Source organism: Silurus meridionalis, chromosome 20, assembly GCF_014805685.1.
Source record: "Silurus meridionalis isolate SWU-2019-XX chromosome 20, ASM1480568v1, whole genome shotgun sequence".
NCBI lineage: Eukaryota > Metazoa > Chordata > Actinopteri > Siluriformes > Siluridae > Silurus > Silurus meridionalis.
In genome coordinates, this window is record NC_060903.1 from 10,147,172 (window position 1) to 10,170,750 (window position 23,579).

The following is a 23,579-nucleotide window of genomic DNA, read 5'->3' on the forward strand; positions in this document are numbered from 1 at the left end:
GAATATGTTGTCAAATTTATAGTTTTTATACATTATTGTCATGGGTAATGCAGTAGGTTTAAAGGGTAAGCTATCGTGTATTAAGGGCAACGTTTTAAAGACGTCAGTCTCTGCCATGACCTACTTAATTGGGAGCATTTCAAATGTACCCTTTTGATTTTAAAGGCTATGGTTGCATAATGTCTCTCATGACCTACAAAATAAGCAAACCGAGTTTGTTTGGTAGCCCACAAAAAAGTGCCAGAGCAGTTATCATGCAAATCCTTCCCATTTAGTAAAAATTGTGATCATGATTATGTTGAATTCAATACTGTCTAAAATTATTTTAAAATAAATTACTTATGGCTACACTGTAATCTGTAGCTACACATCAATCTCATTAAAATATCCACTAAATGGAATATCAGCGTTTTTTGTCACTTGTACTTAATATAGTGTGACAATAATAAAAACTTTTTTGTCAATTCAAAATCCATAATTCATGTATTTTTTTGTTTGTTTGTTTATCTGCTCATGTTGCACTTATGTATAGTTCTGGGAAAACTTTTGAAAATAGTTCTTTATGTTTAAAATGAGGTTCGATTTGGAACATTCTCTAAAAGGGAAATTCTTTGTTGTGCATAGTACCTTAGAGTTATTGGTAACAGCATAAAATCATAAAAAGATTTGAATTAGTATGTGTGACATTTTTTCATGATTTATCCTTAGTCAACAGACAGTACATAAAAAAATGTATGCTTAGAATAGAAAAAAGAAAATCATCATAATTGAGATTTGAATTTAAAAGGGCCATCATTACATATATAGAGTTTCAGCTTGAGGTTAACTGTTATGTAAAGTTAAACTTCCCATTTTTTAAAATAATGACACGGTTCTCTTTTTACCTCAGTACAAGGGCATGTACATGTAGATAACTAGTGATTAAATAATTAAAAGTAATCATCAACTGCTGTTAAATCACTTTTGCAGCAAATATCTAAATATTATTTCATTATTGTGGTGCACGCAACAATAAATTCCAGACATGACCTTGGTAATTTCCCAAATTCCTTTTACTGCAAACCTCTTCCTCATTGCAAAAGGCAAAAGAAAAACAATTTTGACATCATGTGTGGAAATGGAAAACCCACAGGTCTTGTTCGGTGAGGTTTTTCCATCATGGGAGGTATAAAGTCTGGTGTTTGCTAATCTTGCACACATACCGCACAGAGATTAAGTCAGAAGCAATGGCCCAGATTAATGGTGCAGCTGTTACATTTCTGCTACTTCTGACAGTCAGTCTGTTCTGTCAAGACACTGTTGCTTGGGGTAAGATTTTCTCTTTCTGTTCCTTCATTTTCACTATGCAACTAAAGACAAAACTCTGCACTTGTAAACTGCTCATGACATGTCATAGCTTTTGTTTCTTTATGTTGTTACTTGAAAGAATGCCTTAAAAGTACTGAGGATGGCGCTTGAAATGTTTTGTTTGAAAATCCATCTATATCATAGACTTGATTTTTATTATTATTATTATTATTATTATTATTATTATTATTATAAAGCATGCTGCAGACGATATTCCAAAGGACAGCTGCCTATTTCATTAATCCGGGGTTATACAATCCAAACCATCCACACAAACTGCAACATCAATGCAATCATGTGAGTTTCGAATACTGTATACATACACATGTTTTCACTTTCTTTCTTCTTCTGACCTGCACATCAACAAATAAATACTTTAAAATCTTTTAGTTTCCACACCTATGGAGGTAGAAAAGTGTGTGTTAATCCATATCAGTCCTGGGTAAAAAACAGCATCCAGAAACTAATGTAAGTATAAGCAAATGTGTACAATGTACAGTCTTACAAAGATTTATTAGAATAAAAGTAATAGTTTTACATTTCTGTACAAAAATAGTTTAAAAAAAAAGTACTTTTTTTTTCAGGACAAGAGTGCAGTCTTTGAAGAAGCAAGAAAAAGAGCATTGAAAAAAGAGAAGCTAATATTATATTAAGAATGTCTATCTATCTATAGATGTATGATATAATATATTGAGAGGGATTTTTATTGATTCCTATATAATTCTTAATGAAGAAGCTGTTATGATTTATGCATTATGCATAAGTATTATGTGTATGTATTATTCAATACATTAAATAAAAGTATTTTTTTTGTAAAATGTTCTGTCTTGTAAATTTATGTATGTCTTCTAAAAGCTTAGTCAATGAGGATGTGCTATTTGTGTCAAAATGCGATTGTCCCATTGTTAAAAACAAAATAAACTCGTAAATTACATTCATATGCACCTACACATCACAATTATGGATATTGTTGTGGATGCACCATCAAAGTTGATTTGACTGACCTTTCCCCGACTTAGCACATATTTCAACACATCACTAAAAATGTTTTTATTGTTTATAGACCACAATAATGTATATACATAGTGAGGTAAAAACAAATGCATCTATATATTAATCTGTGTTGTATAAACATGCTTCTCAACTAAAAAAATATATTACATAATTTACAACTTACAAAGCAGGTGTATTTCCTGTGATCCACATGCTGATAAACAAATGTTTAATTTATGAGAATTTCCTTGTACAGCAAGAAAATCTGCCCATAGTTACACCAGAGAAAGGGTTGGAATGCTAAGAACCTACAAACCTGTTTAATGAGTACAGCAAAAGATAAGCCATTAATCTGATAGCAGCTTGCACTTTCGTCCAAACACACAAATACACAACCTGCCTTGTCTGTAATCAGCTTGTCTGAACCATAGCAAAAAAATAGAGGATACAATACACTCAAGAGTCAGACAGGAAAGTAGACCAGCCATAAATGAAAGTGATGAAATTAGATTATTTATCTGATCAGTGGAGAAGGAAAGTGTGAGAGACAAAAAAAAATAAGCAGAAGTAAAAAAGTGAAGGGGCCCAATATTTTTCTATAAGAGTAAAAGAGATTCAGGACTTTTAATCCTTAATTCTTGCAGAACAGCCTAGGCATTTACAAACCCGATTCCAAAAAATTGGGACACTGTACAAATTGTGAACAAAAAAGGAATACAATAATTTACAAATCTCATAAACTTATATTTAATTCACAATTGAATATAGATAACAAATTAAATGTTGAAAGTGAGACATTTTGAAATGTCATGCCAAATATTGGCTAATTTTTTATTTCATGAGAGCTACACATTCCAAAAAAGTTGGAACAAGTAGCAATAAGAGGCCAGAAAAGTTAAATATACATATAAGGAACAGCTGGAGGACCAATTTGCAACATATTAGCTCAATTGGCAAAATGATTGGGTATAAAAAGAGCCTCTCAGTGTGGCAGTGTCTCTCAGAAGTCAAGATGGGCAGAGGATCACCAATTCCCCCAATGATGCAGCGAAAAATATTGGAGCAATATCAGAAAGGAGTTTCCCAGAGAAAAATTGCAAAGAGTTTAAGGTTATCATCATCTACAGTGTATAATATAATCCAAAGGTTCAGAGAATCTGGAACAATCTCTGTGCGTAAGGGTCAAGGCCGGAAAACCATACTGGATGCGCGTGATCTTCAGGCCCTTAGACGGCACTGCATCACATACAGGAATGCTACTGTAATGGAAATCACAACATGGGATCAGAAATACTTCCAGAAAACATTGTCGGTGAACACAATCCACCGTACCATTCGCCGTTGCCGGCTAAAACTTTATAGGTCAAAAAAGAAGCCATATCTAAACATGATCCAGAAGTGCAGGCATTTTCTCTGGGCCAAGGCTCATTTAAAATGGACTGTGGCAAACTGTTCTGTGGTCAAACGAATCAAAATTTAAAGTTCTTTTTGAAAAACTGGGACGCCATGTCATCCGGACTAAAGAGGACAAAGACAACCCAAGTTGTTATCAGCACTTAGTTCAGAAGCCTGCATCTCTGATGGTATAGGGTTGCATGAGTGCGTGTGGCATGGGCAGTTTACACATCTGGAAAGGCAACATCAATGCTGAAAGGTATATCCAAGTTCTAGAACAACATACGCCCCCATCCAGATGTCGTCACTTTCAGGGAATGCCAGACCAAATACTGCATCAATTACAACATCATGGCTGCGTAGAAGAAGGATCCGGGTACTGAAATGAGACAACATTCCTATTCCTAAACTTGAGCAACTTGTCTCCTCAATCCCCAGATGCTTGCAGACTGTTATTAAAAGAAGAGGGGATGCCACACAGTGGTAAACATGGCCTTAAACCAACTTTTTTGAGATGTGTTGATGCCATGAAATTTAAAATCAACTTATTTTTCCCCTTGAAATTATACATTTTCTCAGTTTAAACATTTGATATGCGATCTATGTTGTATTCTGAATAAAATATTAAAAATGGAAACTTTCACATTATTGCATTCTGTTTTTATTCACAATTTGTTCAGTGTCCCAATTTTTTTTTTAATTGGGTTTGTATTTTTCTCTGCATTTTTTACATTTTAAACTCAGGCTGCATTGTGGACGTTAGTCATTACAAGAGAGTATTTACAACAGTAAGTTAATGGCTAATAAATTGTAGGTTCCTCTTGTGCCACCACACAGCATGGCACATGGGCTATACAAGACCTCTGAAGGTGTGTTGTGGTGTCTGGCTCCACACCGTTAACAGCAGATCCTTTAAAGTATGTAAATGTGTAGTGGGGATTCTATGAATCAGATGTTTTGTACAGCATGTCTCACAGATGCTTAATCAGATTGTGATCTGGGAAATTATTAAGCCAAGTCAACACAATAAACTATTTCATGTTTCTCAAGCCATTTCTGGGCAAATTTTGCAGTCTGGCAGAGTGCATTAAGCTGCTGAAAGTAGCCACTGCAAGCAGAAAATACCATTGTTATGAAGTGCCGTAGTTAGTCTGCAACCATGTTGTTAGAGTTAAGATTGGCCTCACACTGCTTCTCTAAACACATTGCTATATTATCTGTTCAGTGTCTTTAGGATCTCTATGATGTGAGTATGTAATGTACACGGAATGTCTTTGTCTAGGCTCACACATCTCTGGTTTCTATGTCTCTTACGCAATCAGGAACAGTTTCAGGTCAGGTTTTTCCAGTGTGTATATATACTTGCCTGTTATCTGCAATAAACTGAAAAAGAACATTTGCGCTATTCTGTTTGCTGTGTGATTCTTTCCTGATCAGAAAAGGCACCATGGGCATCGTAGATTGCATGGAAAACCTCTCCAAGAATTAAGGCATGATAAAACCTTTTGGTGTCAGAAGCGAGATACTTTTCAGCAATATCTGAAGGGAAATCACGCATCAAGGTAAGTTTTAGGATACTTCCTTGCTTGTGGGGATTGTCCCATTTGCCAACCAAAAGCGACTGCATGTGTATTTGTGTCTTGGTTATGCATTAATTGTTCAATTAATGTCAAGATGCAAGATTAGAAGGCGTTTTTTAATCCAGAATCATTTTTATATGACCAAAAAAATAGATTAATTAATTAATTAACTCATTAATTTAAAAAAAAAGGGAAATATTGGAAAGACTACAATTTTGTTTTGGCTCTATAGTCTATTATTTTCTCCTAACTTACAATATTTGTGATCCAATTTTAGAGACAGGATTACTTTTTTTGTTTACATTTACATTTCATTTACATTTGCGGCATTTAGCAGACGCCCTTATCCAGAGCGACGTACAAAAGTGCTTTAAATCTCTAGTAATGAATAAATCTACACTGGTATGCAAGATTACAAACTTAATATAAATATAACTCGAATTCTATAAACTTGGAAAGTGCTAATTTAGGTATTTCAGGAAGAGGTAGGTCTTCAGTCGTCGCTTGAAGATAATCAGGGACTCTGCTGTATGGACATCTAGGGGAAGTTCATTCCACCACCTCGGTGCTAGAACAGAGAAGAGCCTTGAAGTGTACTTACCTCTCATTCTGAGAGAAGGTGGTACCAGTCGAGCGGTGATGGAGGATCTCAGACAGCGTGGTGCAGTGTGAGATGTGATGAGATCACTGAGGTAAGATGGTGCTGGTCCATTTTTGGCCTTTTAGGCAAGCATCAGTGTTTTGAATCTGATACGTGCAGCTACTGGAAGCCAGTGAAGGGAGCGCAGCAGTGGGGTGGTGTGGGAGAATTTGGGCAGATTGAACACAAGTCGTGCAGCTGCGTTTTGGATCATTTGCAGTGGACGAATAGCGTTCAGGGGAAGACCGGCCAGCAGAGAGTTGCAGTAGTCAAGTCTTGAAATGACAAGAGACTGAACAAGCATCTGGGCAGCCTGTATGGACAGAAATGGTCGAATCCTTCGGATGTTATAGAGAAGAAATCGACAAGAACGAGCAACATTAGCGACATGTGGGAAAAAAGACAGTTCATTGTCCATAGTTACCCCAAGGTTACGAGCAGTGGCTGAAGGGGAGAGCAGAGAGTCATGAAGTGTTATTTGGAGATCTTGACCTGGAGATGAATCACCTGTTTGAAGACTACGATCCCCCTGGTGCCCAGCGCAGCTGTATTGTCTGAGTGTTAAGTTTTGTGTTTGTTCTTTGTTCTGTTTAAAGAAGATGGGTAATGATATCTCTCGCTTATTGCCGGAAGAAAATCCCAAAGATTGGATGTATAGGAATAGTGCTGGTTATTGGACTAATTTTTCTTTAGATCATTTGTCATGATGGAGTGAAATTGTGTCACATTTTTCCTAGAGATTTAGATGCTACTAGACTATTTAGGTTTCTACTCTGTTCCAAGTATGGTTAACCCGTTATGCTCTTCACTGCAACAGGATGTGGTGCATTCCAGCCTCAGCACAAAACTCAAAGAGGCGGTCCTAGGAAAAAGGGGAAGTTCATATAGTAGGAATAGATAGAGTTCCAATTTCAGGTCCTGTAACTCACCCTTTGCCTGTTGTGACATCGACTGGTACACATTTTTGTCATAGCTTTACAATAATTCCAAACTTGCCTTTGAACATTTTAGATAGAGATATGATGCATAAAATGGGAATGGAGATTCTATTTTTTTTAAACCAATGTTTCACTGTCTTTTCCTTCTGTCCTCATGCACTCAACTGAGTCACAGCCACATACAGAATATTTCTTCCATGATAGTACAGAAGTCTTGCCTGATGAGCCAAATTTAGGTGAAGTTAACCTCTCACAAAGACGAGGCAGGTTTAATCCAGGTAAAACCATATTATGCACTCATGAAAACACACTATCCGTTTTTTGTTAAACAATATCCATTGTCAAAAGAGAAGAATGTTGGCATTGCTCCAGTTATTGACAATTTATTTTCTCATTTATCTCATTTCTCATTCTCATTTATAGGTGTTTTGATCAAGACACATTCACCTTATAACCTTATAATTAATCCACTCTTGAAGGCAAGTAAAAAAATTCTGGAAGTTAACACAAGATTTACGAGAGATTAATAAAATAGTTATTCCATTAGCTCCTTTGGTGGCCAATGTAGTTACCATTGTTAACTCAATACCAGCAACTCACAGATTTCTTACTGTGTTTGATTGTTGTTATGCCTTTTTCAGTGTCCCTTTTGCCTCTGAGTTGCAGGCGCTTTTTCGCATTCACCTATAGGCTACGTTAATTCACCTGGACCCGTCTTCCTCAGGGCTTTGTTGACTCGTCAGCTGTATTCTCCACTGTAGTGCACAGAACTTTGGCCAATATCCACCTGGCTGAAACAACCTGCATCCTTCAATACACAGATGACATTCTTGTTACAGGACTGACGGAGCAGGACTGCCTCAAAGCGTCAGTGGTTGTCTGCAATGTCCTGGCTCAGGCTGGATTTAAAGCTTCACACTAGAAACTACAGTTGGTGAAGCGAAAGGTCTCATATCTGGGCCATGTGATCTCAGAAAGCCAATGCAAGATATCATAGGGCCAAGTACAGCTTGTGGCTAGGTTTTCAAGACTTCAGACTGTGAAACAGATGCAGAGCTTCTTGAAACTGATGAACTACTGCCTAACATAGATCCCTGACTGCGCACGGCATGATAACGTTTTGCGTAGTGCTACTGACAACAAAGCTCCTCCATCACATCTCATTCTGTGGACTCATTAAATGATTGACAGTTTTACTGCCCTCAAGAAGGCTATACAGTCTGCTCCAGCTTTTATTCTTCCAAATTATGGTCCGGGATGCTGAGAAAACGGTGCTGTCACATCCTTTGATACTGTACACCTCACATCAGGTAACAGCTATTTTACACAACCTCAACACACAACATATGACAACACAACATAGATCTGGTTATGAAACCACACTCTTGAAGACAAAAAAATTAACCGTTAAGCCAACTTCTCAGCCGCATTCAGCTGTAGATCTGCTAGACTTCATTGATTTAGATGGTTTTGACAACGCACATGAAACACATTGAACAGGAGACCTCTTGTAGGACCGATCTTTTAGATACGGCCCTGGAAGAGGGGGATTGCCTATATGTAGATGGGTTCGTGTTCAAAACCTTCTGTTGTGTATTTATGTGGATATGCGGTTGTAAGATTACCTGATGAAATAGTTGAAGCTAAATCATTATAATACACATCTGCACAAGCTGCACAAGAGCATGTCAGTTGTCTGAAGGTAAAGTAGTGACTATATACACTGATTCTAAGTATGCTTACGGTGTTGTGCACGATTTTGCCAAAACATGGGAACAAAGACATTTTAAAACAGCTAATGGAAAGCCCATAGCACATTTTAATTCTCATAGGCGACGTTTTAATGCTGTTCAACTCCTTGTCAAAGTGGCCATAGTTAAGGTTAAAAGACATTTCGCAAGTGATTCTGAGGAAATTCAGGGAAACACGTTAGCGTATAAAATAAATAGGGAAGCAGCAACACAACCAGTAGATTCGGACACAATACATACAAACCCTGAGATTTAGATGATGACACATATCTCCAATATACCAGATATTGACCTAAAATACTTCAGAGTCAGCCTACTGAGGAGGACATAAAGTATTGGCTTCTAAACAATGTAAATCAGATTCTGCTGGTATCATTAGAGATGTAGATGGAAAAATCGCTCTGTCTAAATTAGCTTTATTAGTGTTGGTGAAGCATTACCATGGGCTGTCACATATTAGCATAGGTAAAGTCATACAGGCTATAAACTCATTATACTGTATTGCTGATGCAGCTAAAACAACCAAGCTAGTGTTGGAGTCATGTTTGACTTGTGCCAAAACTAACATACATCGACCTATACAACATACTGCGCTTACTTTTAATGAGCCCCTTTCCAACACCTTTCACACATATGTCACCTGTAGGAAATTTGAGATACCTGTTGGTTATAGTTGACAGATTCAGTAAGTGGCCAGAAGCATTTGCATGTGTGACAGTGAATGCTAAAACAGTTGTCAAAAATATTAACGAAAGAGATCATCTCTATGTTTGGTATTCCTAGTGTGATTGAAAGTGACAACGGCAAACACCTTTTTTTTCTAAAGTAACACAACTATTGGCTAAAAGCTTAGCAACTGTTTGTTCACTATCACCCACAATCAGCTGGAGTGGTAGAGAGAACAAACAGAACCATTAAGGAACGTGTTACCTGCATTGACACAGGTTGAAATTGGACTGTTGTTCTCCCGGCTGTACTCACAGATATGAGAATGACCCTATCTTCAACAAAAACTAATCTTTTGAAAGTTTAATGTTCAAGCCTTTCCCGACCCCACTGGCGTTTCTTCCTTAGGTAACCAGGAAGTGATGGTGGACGACTATATTTCTGCCCTGGTTGAAAATTGAATTTTATTAGTCCTGAAGTCTCACTAACTCTTCCTCTGCCCACAGATAAGCCAACACACCCTTTTATGCGTAAACAGCAGGTCCTGATACAAAGCCTGAAGCCTACCAAGGTCTGTGAGCTGAAGTATCTGGGTCCAGTGACTGTTCTAGCTGTAACCAGAACAGGAGATCTGACTGATTATCAGCAACAGTGGATTCACTCAAGCAGGATCAAAGTAGAATAATCTGTGCATTAAATGGTCTGTTGGCCTAAGAAGCCTACTAAGTGAGTATTCAGGGCTGAATTAGTTTTAAGTCCATGGAAAGATCCTTTCTTTATAGAGAAAGGGGGCCACCTCTGGTGTGAAGATCCACTTGACTGTTTTGTTTAGCTTACCCTGATACCTCTAGGTCTAAATTCTATAACTATACGTGCATAGTTGTAATTACACTCCAAATTTTCCAAAATTAAACACATTATTCAAAGAAGGGAAACTGTTATGTATACCTTATAATGATGCTTACGGACATATTGAACAAACACTGAGAAACATCTCAGAAACGCCTTTTGACGTCTTGGAGTACGTGAAATAACTGCTGAGCAAATTTTTTTTAGAAGATTAAGAATTTATTTACGAGTGTTTAACTCTACTTTGTTTTAGGATTGATTGTTATATTGTATGTTGAATTAATAGAATTTTACTTTGTATGTTGCCATGTTTGATGATGATGGTAAGACAGGCCATAAAGTTTTCGATTGGAGTGGTAATAATGAAGGATTATATGGATTTAGAAATGAAATGAAAGGAAATTTGTTGTTTTTTGTTTTGTCTTTATCTTTTTATTTGCAGTTTATATCACCGATCCTGTTCCCATGAAGAACATCCTATGTTATGGTGTGAGGTGCTTAATCATAAATGATTTAAAGTGGCCATTGTTAGAGTTAAGATGAGCCTCATACTGTTCTCTAAACACATTTCTATGTTATCTGTTTAGTGTCTATAGGATCTTTACGATGTGAGTATGTAAAGTACACGGAATGTCTTTTGTCTGGGCTCACACATCTCTGGTTTCTATGTCTTCTTACCCAATCAGGAACAGTTTTAGGTCAGGTTTTTTCCAGTGTGTCTATATACTTGTCTGTTATCTGCATTAAACTGAAGAAGAACAGTATTGCCATTCTGTGTGCTGTGTGATTCTTCCCTGATCAGAACAGGCACCATGGGCATCGGAAAACGCGTAAAAAAAACCACTCCAATAATTAATTTTTGTTTGGGCATGATAAAAATCTAACACATATGAATGCCAGAACTCACTGTTTCCCAGTAGAACATTCCACAGGGCACAGCACAGGGAATCACACTGCCTCTAATTACTTGTCTTTTTTCCCATACTGCCATTTTCTCCCCAGATAAGCGATCTGAATGTATCACTTGAAAAATGTGATTCTTCAGACCAGGCCTCCTTCTTCCATTGCATAGTCAGAGTTCTAATCATCATATAACCCTTTAGGTGCTTTCAGCAGTTAACATGGTTTAGCATGGTATCTGGGGATCAGAACAGAGGAGATAGCCCTCCTTCCTCAGGCACATCGGGGAGCATTGGTTTACTGGCCATTCTTCCTTGGACCATTTTTGGTACGTACTAACTACAGGAACACCCCACAAGACCTGCTGTTTAGGAAATTAAGTGATGAAACAGGAGTGTTTCGTACTCTGCACTGTATTTAGCTACCTCATTGACCTAACACTAGCGAGTGTCAAAGGTGTGCAGGTAAATGTATGACAGTCACAGCGATGTACACAAAGTTTATTTTGTACTTATTAAGCTTTTGTAATCCTGAGAATAGCATTTCTTTTGTGAATTCTTGGCTTTGTTCTAAGCTGCAGACTGGCATTTTGTGATAGTCACGAAATTGAATGTACTGATTTATGTACATGAATTTCCCTCTTTTTTCATGTCACTGACCACTGACTTCAATCTGAAGTATTTTTGGTGCCTCCGACACATTTTCCTTTCTTCCACTTGGTACCACAGGTGCTGTATTGTTGAATAAGAACCAATAGATACAATTTTGTGACATCCAAATGCCCTGAGACTGTGTTGACTATAATGCTGTTTCAGAGATTCAGGTAATTTAAAGTGTGATTACAGTGACTTTGACAGCAACATTTTACATTTCCACACTTCAGTCTCTAGAGTTAACAAATAATTATTTGAATTAAACAGATTGGTTTATTAACACAGTCTCAATAAAATAAGTCTCTAATATAAGGTTAAAACACAAACAGCAATGACAGTATACAAAGCGTGTATAGCAGTGCTCCCTCTCATGTCTAGGTACTGTTCTGCAATTTCCCAGATCAGCAGATTCTAAAATAATACTCATACCAGTCCATCTGGTTTCAACACTCACACCACAATCAAAGTCAGTGAGATTACATTTTTTTCATTGTGATGTTTGATCTTAACTAAAGCTACTGACTAAAGCTCTCTATCTACCTGATTATAGATTCATTATGCTAATGGTGCCTGATTGACTAATATCTGCATTAAGTAGCAGGTGTACAGCTGACCACTGAACACATTATTCAGTTAGAATATTATACAACATAATGTTTTAAGTTGATGGACTGATTAAATATGAGACTTTGCTACAATAAACAAAAATAGCAGCTATGAATACCCTGGCATAACTACACTACACATCACTATAGGAATAAACAGTTTTATGTAGGTTAAAATAATTATCAGTGAATCCAAAAAACTTTAATCATTAATCACATTTTGTTGTATAGACCGTCTGAAAAGTGTATCATGCAACGATTTGAAAAATTCTATGCCAATCTAAGCATTCACTGTTTGTGAGGTGCGTTTTTTCTACAAAGAAAAAGATGAATGAACCGACTGAAATGATGATACCCTCTATAATACTTCAGTCACAAATTCACGCCCGGAAACTGATAACTATGAGAGCGGAGACATTTAATTATGAGATTGTGTGCTCACTGCACATGAATGAACACACATTCGGCCTTGTGCATAATTCAGAAACACTGACAAATGCTTCTAAATATGATATGATTCTAACAAGAGTTTTTAAGGCATGACTACACCTCTTCACAACTAATTAGAAATGAGTAAAATATTAATTAATGAACCAAAAAATTAAAATATGGAGTAATAAAGACTCTTTAGACTGGAACAGAATTAATAGGTTTTCCATGATATAATCTCAGAAATGAGACCCTTTTTGTACATATTTACAGTATCTGCAAAGAAACATTTTACTTATTAGTAATTTTAGACATAATGCTGATAATAGTGACCAAAACCTTCAGTGATGTGACTGAAACTTTGACCACCTCAAACAATTAATGTTCCATATACTGTAATACTAAAGTTGAGCTCTTTAATCTTACTGTAGGAATCTTTCTATAAAGAGATAGTTGCTTTAACTGCTAGGTATTATTTATTATACATGACCTGTCTAAGCAAAAAAACACGTTTCTTGTGATATTAGACAAAAAAGCCTGCAAAAAAAAAACTAATTATACCCCAGAAAATATGAAAATGGACAAAGGTCAGTTGATTCAAGAATGCCAGATTTATTTGTCTTTATTAAGATTATTCTTAAAAAGGTATCAATCCATATTTTCATACTGTTCTCTTTTTTTGTAAATTTCTAAATGATATCCTTTTGGTTGATGCAGAGGGCCCCCTTGTGGCCTGAAAAGGACAGACAATTCAACTTAATAGGTAGACATGAAGACAAAGTGTACAGCAAAACTTAGATGAGTAACTAAAGACTGAAGTTGTTCAAGGTAGTACAAAATGTTCTTATAAATAATTACATAGATACAAACATTACAGAATCAATCACATTCACAGTTATTCACACATACTGTCCGGCTTTGCCCAAAGTGTGTCAATCAGATGTATTTCACTTACTGTATATCAGAGAGAAAAGAAGCCAGTATCTCTATGTTTTACAGTAAATTGATTTTTATTATTTTTTTGTTAAATGAGCTGCAGAATTGCCTTACTCCAATGCGATTCTATGTTTAAAAGGACGAGAGGAAGATGTTCTATTAGTGTCCAGATAGTTCATAAAAACTGATGTAAGGGCCAGGATTTGTGCTGTGAGGAACATGCAAGAAGAGACATTCATGAACTGGCAAGCCATTCATCCAGATCCCATCCCCCCACACACAGCCAAAAAGCAGTATTTAAGCCTATTCCGGCCTGCAGCGAGTGCAGCATATAATTTAAGAAACAAAACAGCTAAATGAGAAGATCATGATTACACATTCATCTTCCGCTTCCTTCCATCTGCTAGACACAAACGTGTCTGCACACACAACCTCCAATTAATCCCAGGCAGGCAGCACAGTTGCTTCTATTTGTGTCTTCTTTAAAAACTTGAGATCTGTGAGGAAAAGCAAAAAACAGAGAGAAGAAAAATGCAAGCCTTACAAGCTTTACATCAATAAAAATGGGAGGGCTATGGGGAAGCAGGGCCCAGAGGGCAAATGCGTAGTGTGTCTCTTTATCCCATGCTGAGGCAGGAAATTCAGGCACAGTTACACTCATTGTTCAGTGACTTTCACAAACTAAAATCCACCGACAGCAATGAATGTTGATTGTAAACCTTGAAGCATAAGGAGAGAATGAAGGGTGAATTATCTCACATGGCTGGCTGTGATCTGGGGATGTTTGGGCAGGCTGCATGGCACAATCAACGGTCAATGGTTTTTTATTACATTTACATCAAACTCACCGACAGCGTTGAATGTTCCACAAAACCAGCCAGAGAGAACAAGGAGAGGAAGAGGACAAACACCATTACCATGATATCTGTCTGATAATAATAATAATAATAATAATAATAATAATAATAATAATAATATACTTCTCTCATTGTGAGTTTGTATCCCAAAGATGCCACAGTCATCCATGTCTGTGAGTCTGAGAAAATAAGCAAAATTGACCTTGGGTGGGAAACATAGTTAACTTATGTAAATAGAAGCACTTCAGTGTAAAAATATATACTTCCATCTGTGAAAGCAACTGTAAGAATTTGACCTTTCATTTATTTTTTAAACAAATTACAAATTACAAAGGGACCTCAAAAAAAGTAATATAAAAATTTTTTTTACAGTGATGTATACTTACCTTATTCTTTACAACTGTATATAATCTCTGTTGAGTTCTTTCTTGTTGCGCGCATTGCAAAATATCCTGCAATTTCTGTAGTTGTCGCAATGTTCTCCAAGATAAACATAAATCACTGTAATACAGTAGATAAAAATATACATTCTTGATGCAGCTGAAACAGGTATTGAATATTTTAATAATTAACAAAGAGAAATTTCGAAACGATTTTGAAGCCCCAAAACCTGAAAATTTGCTCTTTTAAAGGTTTTTCTTGGTGGCGTGTTTTGTTAAGTTACTTTTAAAAAAGTCAAAATAAATGAAATTGTACTTCAAATATGTAATTGATAATGCATAACATTAGTCTTTTTTTTTTAAATACCATTATTTTAAATGTTAGGCGATATCACTAAATGTATAATATTTCTTAATTTTTAAAGACTGACTTAATATTTAAAAGACTTTTATTTGAACCATTTCTGGGATAGAAAGCACTACAAAAGCCAAATAATATATTTTACAAATAAACTCATCTGACTAACTGTATTACTGCTCTCTCTCTCTCTCTCTCTCTCTCTCTCTCTCTCATGCACATGCACACGAACACAAAAAAAACCTTCTCAAACCCAGCATTAAATTTGAAACACAGAGGGTGGGGTGCAGGTTTTCCATGACAACAGGCGTACTGCGATAGTGTGTGTGTGTGTGTGTGTGTGTGTGTGTATACATGTCGCACTTTTCCATGGGTCCATCCTTACGGTGCGCATGTATAATCCGCCCCCACCTCATGTCCTGCTCATCACACTATATCTCTGCAAACACTGGGTGCCCTGCTCCGAGCCCCCCACACATTTGCACACACATATACATATTACAGAAAGCAGCTTCATCCTAAAAATTAAACGTAAAAAGTTTAAAAGCACATAAAGAGACCAAAGCACATGAAAAACCTAAAAACTGTCACATAAAAGCCACTATCATAAGCCAAGAACACACCAAATAAGGATGCTGTCAAAACACTTCATGAAGCACCCAATCACACAAATAAAGCAGCAATCAATTAATTAGAAGAATTATGCATAACACTAAATGCTTTACCATTTATAATCTCCTTTGTGTTTCTTTGACAAGCCCACTCAAGCCAGCAGAATCTCTTTGCATGGAAGCAGAAAAAAAGATGTTGGCTTCTAACCACAGATAGAGAGCAAGTGAGCAATGACAATTTCCCTACATACAGTGGCAACAGATTTTCCTTCTCATCATCCTCTCCTCCAATGAACTAAAAATACAGAACTCACATGAACTGAAGCACAGAAGGAACAAACCAGCATGCTTAAGACAAGTTATTAGTATTTTTCTGACCATATGGAGATCCTAAGCGACTTCCAATTTGCCCCCAGCTCTAAAATTTCTCAAGATGCTGAAAACTGTAGAACCTGTGAATGCGAAAACTACAAGTTAGTGTATATTACTTGTTTAAACAATTAATGAAAACAGTGAGCAAAGTGCAGTACACATCTAATGTACATTCATAACACAAACAGTGACATTTTTGAGGGCAAAAATGTCTGCAGATGTGAGCTGCTAACTTGACCCCAACTTAGCCAACGAACAGCAGAAGCACTTCACAAATGCTATGTGGTTCCCATCTGCCAAACAAAAGAATTTTCACAGCCTTTCCAGTGGTTTATTAACAAGACTAAAGCTTGGTACAATTATTAACTTCTCTTACGGCCATCCAATAACCAGCAATATGGGAAATTATTCTAATTCACTGCTCTTTGAGTTATTTTTGTTGTTCTTTGAACAACAATAGAGGAACCCAGAAAATCGACACAGGGCAGCACTTTTGTACTCAAAGTACATATGAGATATGACCTTACTTAACCCCATCCAATCATAAAGCCCACTGGCAGGAAGTGTTTGTCTGCAGGGGTGTATGTGGATCTATAATACTCTGAACAAAAGAGAGAGAGAGAAGAAAAAAAAAAAAATAATAAAAAAAAAAAAAACAACACACCGCATGATGCAAGAACTGAAAACCCCAGGAATTAATCCCCCTCAGTTCTCACACCTCCCCTCACCATCTCTCTTGTAGGGCCATGCTCCCGCAGGAAGAACCAGAGTTTATTTTTGAATTACACAGAAAGAATGTGTGATATTTCCTGTGTGGCGCTCCATATGAACTTTGGAAAGTTCCAATGATCATGCACAGATTTCCCCCAACAAACTGCAAGGCTAAATGCTCAACCACATTTTCTTGGGGCTTTTCCTAAAATCTGATATCTGTCCCACTTCTAAAAAGATCTGCAATGAGGGGTAAATAGAGTAGAGAGCAGTTCTGTTATACAACTTGTATTATACAAGATTTTCTAAATAGATAAACAAAAATAATAAACAGCTGGTAATAAATACACTATGTAAAAACTGGTCACAACATTTTTCTTTTGGTTAAATGTGACTATATACATGTTCATATCAGTCTATGTCAGTGCCATAGTTGAAATCTGATTGTTTAACGCAACAGCTTCATTCTCATGTATTTTACCCTACCGGCCACCCACAGCGCTGATTTCCGAAGGCCTGCCAGCAGCACGTGATGTCAGGGCTGAAAACTGATTGGAGAGAAACTCCAAATCAAAACAGACACACAGCAGCACACCCAAGAGTAACACTATGAAATAAAGAGAATAGACCACTGAGAATAATTTAATACATATTCATAGACAAAAATATATTAAAATGTAAAAATAAAAATAAAAAAATTCTGTGATTTTGATAGACTTTAGGCGAGCAGGGAAGGCTCTGCTGGCTTTGCTGGCCTGCCCACTAGAAACCCACTATTTAGATTGATTGCATGATGTTGTATGAGTTATTATATTTCTTGGAACCAAATGGAGATGTTCACTAGTCTCGACATTATCTTCCAATTCCTAGTCAAAAACTGCACTATAATCCTGTTAATGATATTAACTTTTCAAATGAAGATAAAAAACTTTTTTGTTTTAACTAGGTTGAAAGGTATTTAAATATGCAACTAAATATTACTTTGCAAAGAAAAGTCTAGAAAATATAGCTTAAAATAAAATGTAGAGATTAGCATGGCTGCTGTCAGCATTTTAATTGTTTGTGTGTCTTTATTGTATGTAGGACATGTATGAGGATAGTGTGAAAGCAGGAAAGTGTGCAGTAGGAACAACAGACTGGTTCAAGGTAGAGGTTGGGCTGCATCATGGATCGGCTCTGAGCCCTTTCCTGTTTGCAGTGGTGATGAACTGGTTGACAGATGAGGTCAGACAGGAGTCTCCATGGACTATGATGTTTGCAAATTATATTGTGATTTGTGGTGGGAGCAGTTTGAGAAGAGCCTGGAGAGGTGGAAGTATGTGCTGGAGAGAGGGGGAATGAAAGTCAGTAAGAGTAAGTCAGAGTACATGGGTGTAAATGAGAGGGAGGGCAGTGGAGTGGTGTGGTTGCAGCGAGGAGAGGTGGTGAAGGTGGATGAGTTTGGGGTCAACAGTGCAAAGTAATGGAGAGTGTGTTAGAGAAGTGAAGAAAAGAGTGCTGGCAGGGTGGAGTGGCAGGAGTGATTTGTAATAGAAGGGTATATGCAAGAGTGAAAGGGAATGTTTATAGGACTGTGGTGAAACCTGCTATGTGGTGGACCTGCTATTTTGTGGTTTAGAGACAGTGGGAAAGACTAAAAGACAGGAGGCGGAGCTGAAGGTAGCAGAGCTGAAGATGTTGAGATTTTTGTTGGGAGTAACGAGGATGGACAGGATTAGAAATTAGTTTATTAGAGGGACAGAGCATGTAGGGCATTTCTAAGACAAAGTGAGAGAGGCCCGATTTAGATAGTTTGGACATGTGCAGAGGAGGGACATGGGGTACATCGGTAGGAGAATGTTGAGGATGGAGCCACCAGTAAGGAGAAAAAGAAGAAGGCCAAGTAAAATGTTTATGGATGTGTTGAGGGAAGACATGCAGGTAGATGGTTTGAAAGTGGCAGATGTAGAGGACAGGGTGGTATAGAGACGGGGAATCCGCTGTGGTGGCCCCTAAAGGGAGCAGCCAAATGAAGAAGAAGAAAAATCAGAAGAAGTGTCTTTATAAGTATAAAGAGGATTTTTAATGGTTGTCATTATTCAGCAGTGCAGCAGTGGACAGAGACTATTTGCTGGGAGGTCTTAGGGGTTTCCTAAACTAGCAGTTTAAGATGAAAGGGAAAACAGTTTAATAACAAATTGTTAATGTAGCCTTGCAGTTAAAGTGCTTTAGCTGATATCATTTGTTTACACAACATGTGTACCACGGAGTCCTTGCAATCATCTGATTATGAGCACTAAAAAGAATGTTCTCAAGTACATTTGATAAATTATGCCATGTGGGCCACCTGTCCCAATGTTGTTCACTTTTCAGAAAATAACAAAAAAAAAATTCCATGTGCATTTGTGTTGACAGCAGATGAACACACATGCACAGGGGCAGTGTTGTGCTAGTTACAAAAAAATAGTAACTAGTTACAGTTACTAGTTACTTCATTCAAAAAGTAACTCAGTTACTTTGTTGATTACTTCCACCAAAAAGTAATGCGTTACTATTAAAAGTAACTTTTTAGTTACTTTTTTAAATAACGTTCTTTAATGTTCCCATTAATGCCCTTTTATGCGTTATGGTCTACAAACACAAAACTGACTTAAACACAAAGTAATTTTTAAACACTATTTTATTTAAGTCAGACCAGCACAAACTGAATATATCACAAGGATTTCTGAAATAAATACCAAAACAAGCTGAATAATATATTCACAATCAAAAACTAAAGTGGCTTCTGCATCATAAAAGCTGTTGTGTTGAGCTCTTTAAAATGTACCTGTCACAGCTTAAGTATGAAAACTATCAACAATGTACAACATAACACCGGGTTAGCTTCTAGCTTCATCGAGGTGTGGAGTTTCTGGAGTTGCTGTTTATCGCAGTAGATACGACCTTCGAACCAGAAAAACAAAGCTTACATTTGACTAAAATGTTTTTGTCTTCATGCTCAACTAAAGTGAAATAATGAGCATATTTCCACTTTGAGAAACTCGTCTTGCTCTCGCCTCGACTCACCATTACTGCTGCACAGACCTGAATAAACGAAAACACGCCCACAGTGCGTCTTTTTCGTGTTTACAGTGGTTCTCATCAACCAATCCTACAATGCGTTGCTGCTGTAAACAGGTTAGACTGTAGTCTACACTTCAGCCAAAATTAATTCATTTAAAAAAGTAACGGACAACGCACCATACGGTAACGGATTTACTTTATTTAAAAAGTAATGCGTTACAGTATTAGTTACTGTCAAAATTAACTGCGTTACAGTAACGCGTTATAAGTAACACGTTATTGCCCAACACTGCACAGGGGTTTGATCAAAACACATAAAATAGAAAACAGACTGATAATATAAATTCAAAAAGACACAAATTAATAAATAAAATAACATTTATGTACTATTTAATTTATATGTCCTTTAAGTTTATATTTTTACAGAATCTGTTGGAACTCTTCTCATAAATGTTACTCACATTAAGCTGGCTAATGAAATCTCAGCTTTAAAAACATACTTTTGTTCAACTCTAATCAATACAAAAAGACTAAAAGGTGGCTATATAATATTTTTAAACCTGCCCAATGGAGCATAAAACAGCAAGACTGGTAACCATGTCATTAACTGTTCTGTCCTCAGATCCTCCCAGGAGCATGGCACAGCAAGATTTCTGCCATATGGGCCTCTAACAACACTTGACATTTCTTACCACAAGGTGCAATAATACCTCTATGGAGCTAAACACGCATGTGTAAGCACATTGCACCGTGATTGTGCAATGTCTAGAATGCAAGCAGCTTAGTAAACATTAGCTTATATCTGTCAAGTTAATGTTTTGTAAATGTTGGGGATTGTTGCCATGCCTACTCCTTGAGTGTGCTTGAATACATAATCAAACACAAAGTTTTGAATGTCTTTTGAATTAGAATAATAGCAGGATAATGAAAGAAAGATTTTTTTTTTCTGAGCAGTGTAAATCCTGGAAAAAGTTTGATCTCTATAACTAAAAGTTATTCGCTACATCCTTACATTCGCTACATTCTTATTAATGTTTAATTACTAAAAGCAGGGGTCCTCGACCACCAGGCCAAGCCTGATACCAGTCCATTTATCAGTTGTTGCCAGGCCGCAGAAAGAATAAAAACATAAGCATTTTAACTGTATTCTCCAATAATTTAATTTTAAAAAGCCTGTACCATTTCCTACACTTCTTTAAGTTGCAGTTTTTTCTATGCATTGATCAATTTAATTTGCTTTGATTCTGCATTATAGTGAGTCACATTTTCATTATATATGTATATATACCTCCACCACAGAGGATATATATATATATATATATATATATATATATATATATATATATATATATATATGGACAATATAGATATAATATAGTTATAGATTTTTTTATGTCACACAAATCTTGCGCAGTTTATGTGCAATTATATCAGTGCAATAATTGTTACATGTTCAATAACTTGTCTAATGTTTCATTGTAGTCTGATTTTTCTGCCATGTGTTTTACTTTTTGTTTTTTTGTTTTTTTATTTTAATTGCACTGTGAGCAACTGCAAACTAACAATTTCCCTGTGCGAACAATAAAGTACCGTATTCTGATTCTGATTTATCAAGACTCTTTACTGGTCAGTCATACTGTATACTTATTAGAAACAATGAATCAAACAAGAATCTAAAAACAACCAAGAAAACTGATTTTTTACAATCCTGGCCTAATGACAAGTAGTAATGTTTTAGCACACATGCTTACATCAGACTTAATGACCAAAAGAAAATATCAGTTTTTCTTTTCTTTCTTTTGGTCTTAAAATAGCCTAAATTTACTAACATTGCAGATCCATTACTCTCACAGGGAGGGGTAAGGGACAAAAAAATAGAAGAGAGAAAGAAAGTAATGGCTCATTGACTTCACATCCTTCACCAGCAGGTTCCAACACTGCAACTGCTGGGAGTTTTTTGTGGATAATGAAAATAAAACTTTTATACTGTAGTGTCATTTTTTATCTGTGATGTGAATCATTGTGTTGACCTCCTCATGTGCCACAGGTGTCGCGTCTTTAGTCCTGTTGTAATAAACTCCTTTCTTCAATATTGTTTTTCAGCACTTACATCAGAGACAGTAGCAGCAGAATGTTTCTTTTCTTGCTTCCACTTCATTGATTTACAAATCTGCAGCTGTATAGTGTAAATCTGTTTGTGGAACTGGAAAATGTTCAGGTGGACTGAAATTTTGCCTTCCACATGCACGCACATCTCCTATTTACGTGTATGATTATTATGCCTGATGACACAGGGTAGACTCCCACTAAAAAGTTTTCATAAAAAAAAAAAAAAAAACTTTTGGCTTTTCCTGGAATTTGGCTATCCTCTACAGTCTATGCATCTGAAAAACACAGTGATTATACATGACTGCTCCACGAAGGTTTCTCTAAACATACAAGTTGCAATCACTACAAAATGGAAAATGAGTCAAAGGCAAAGAACTTACTGAAATAAGGACAGAAAACAAACACTGCTTCGCGTGCAACTCAAAAATCAGATTAAGAGACCTTTAGTCCATTAGTCCTATATTTAAGTCATATGCATTTGACACACCTTAGTTCATCCGTATATTCATCTCATTTCATTTAAACATTCTCTAAATGCACTGAAATGCACTGTGTTTTCTTTATGTTTTAGTTTGAAATGATCCCAAACTCTGGAAACTTTCTGTCTCTTTCTTTGGCCTGAATCCTATGGAAGCCTGTTTCAGCAACACAAAAAAACAAAGTGTGCCTAAATACAGAGCTCCGTCCACCAGAACAGCCAGGCACAAAAAAAAAATCTCCCGCAGGCTATAATCAGCATGAACAATTTAAATATTCATAAATCCACACTGTCCATCATAACTGTCACATTTGTACATAGAACCCAAAGGGTCCATTTGTAAACTGAACTCTTGTAAATAACATCTGTACATTTATTTAACAACATTTTTACTCTGTATAAATATGCATTATTTAACTGTCTGGTTTACAATTCAATACAAATTTCTTGTGTGTGTTAACATACTTGGTAATAAAGCTATTTCTGATTCTGATTCTGATGCGATTCTATTGATTTAATTTTCAATGTGTAAAGCTTTCTGGCACTACAGATCGGGTGACGCTGCCCGATTGGCTAAAAAAAACTTGTAATTGCGAGAAATAAAGTCGTAATTGTAAGAAATACAAAACTTGGAACTAAACAAACTTTTTATTTAATGTGGCAGAATTAAATGGGCATCCATATGAATCTTCTCCTCGCCCCTCACTGTTTTCTCCCCATTCCTCCATTTTTTCATTCTGCAGCGTCTTCTGTGTTTCCTGTTCAGAGCACTCCAGAGTTTAGCGGGTGGTGCGTCAATAATAATGGTCCACGGGAAACTCTGTGCTCCTTGTGTAGTTAAATGGACTGAACTAAATAATTTGCCTTTATGAATTTTTGTAATCGAATTACTAGAGTTCCTTGAAAAAACGTTAGAGCCCTATTAGAGTGAAGCCCAATTATGTGTGTTTCTGCTTGAGGCTGCTGAAAATTAAGACGG

At 36.5% G+C, this 23,579-nt stretch overlaps 2 protein-coding genes and 1 long non-coding RNA gene across 6 annotated transcripts in view; 2 read left to right on the plus strand and 1 right to left on the minus strand.

The window, feature by feature from the left end:
- Window positions 1-23,579, minus strand: part of capn10 (calpain 10) — a 59,737-nt gene that overhangs the window by 31,423 nt on the left and 4,735 nt on the right. The window lies entirely within an intron of this gene.
- On the plus strand, window positions 612-2,084 carry ccl20a.3 (chemokine (C-C motif) ligand 20a, duplicate 3). The gene is made up of 4 exons (XM_046875909.1): window positions 612-1,308; window positions 1,545-1,644; window positions 1,738-1,815; window positions 1,932-2,084. Exons 1-4 carry the CDS (start codon window positions 1,227-1,229, stop codon window positions 1,972-1,974), a joined length of 303 nt encoding a protein of 100 aa, XP_046731865.1. The 5' UTR covers window positions 612-1,226; the 3' UTR covers window positions 1,975-2,084.
- LOC124402730 lies at window positions 7,539-10,923 on the plus strand. The gene is made up of 2 exons (XR_006928779.1): window positions 7,539-8,203; window positions 9,817-10,923. It is a non-coding gene; the product is annotated as an uncharacterized LOC124402730 (long non-coding RNA).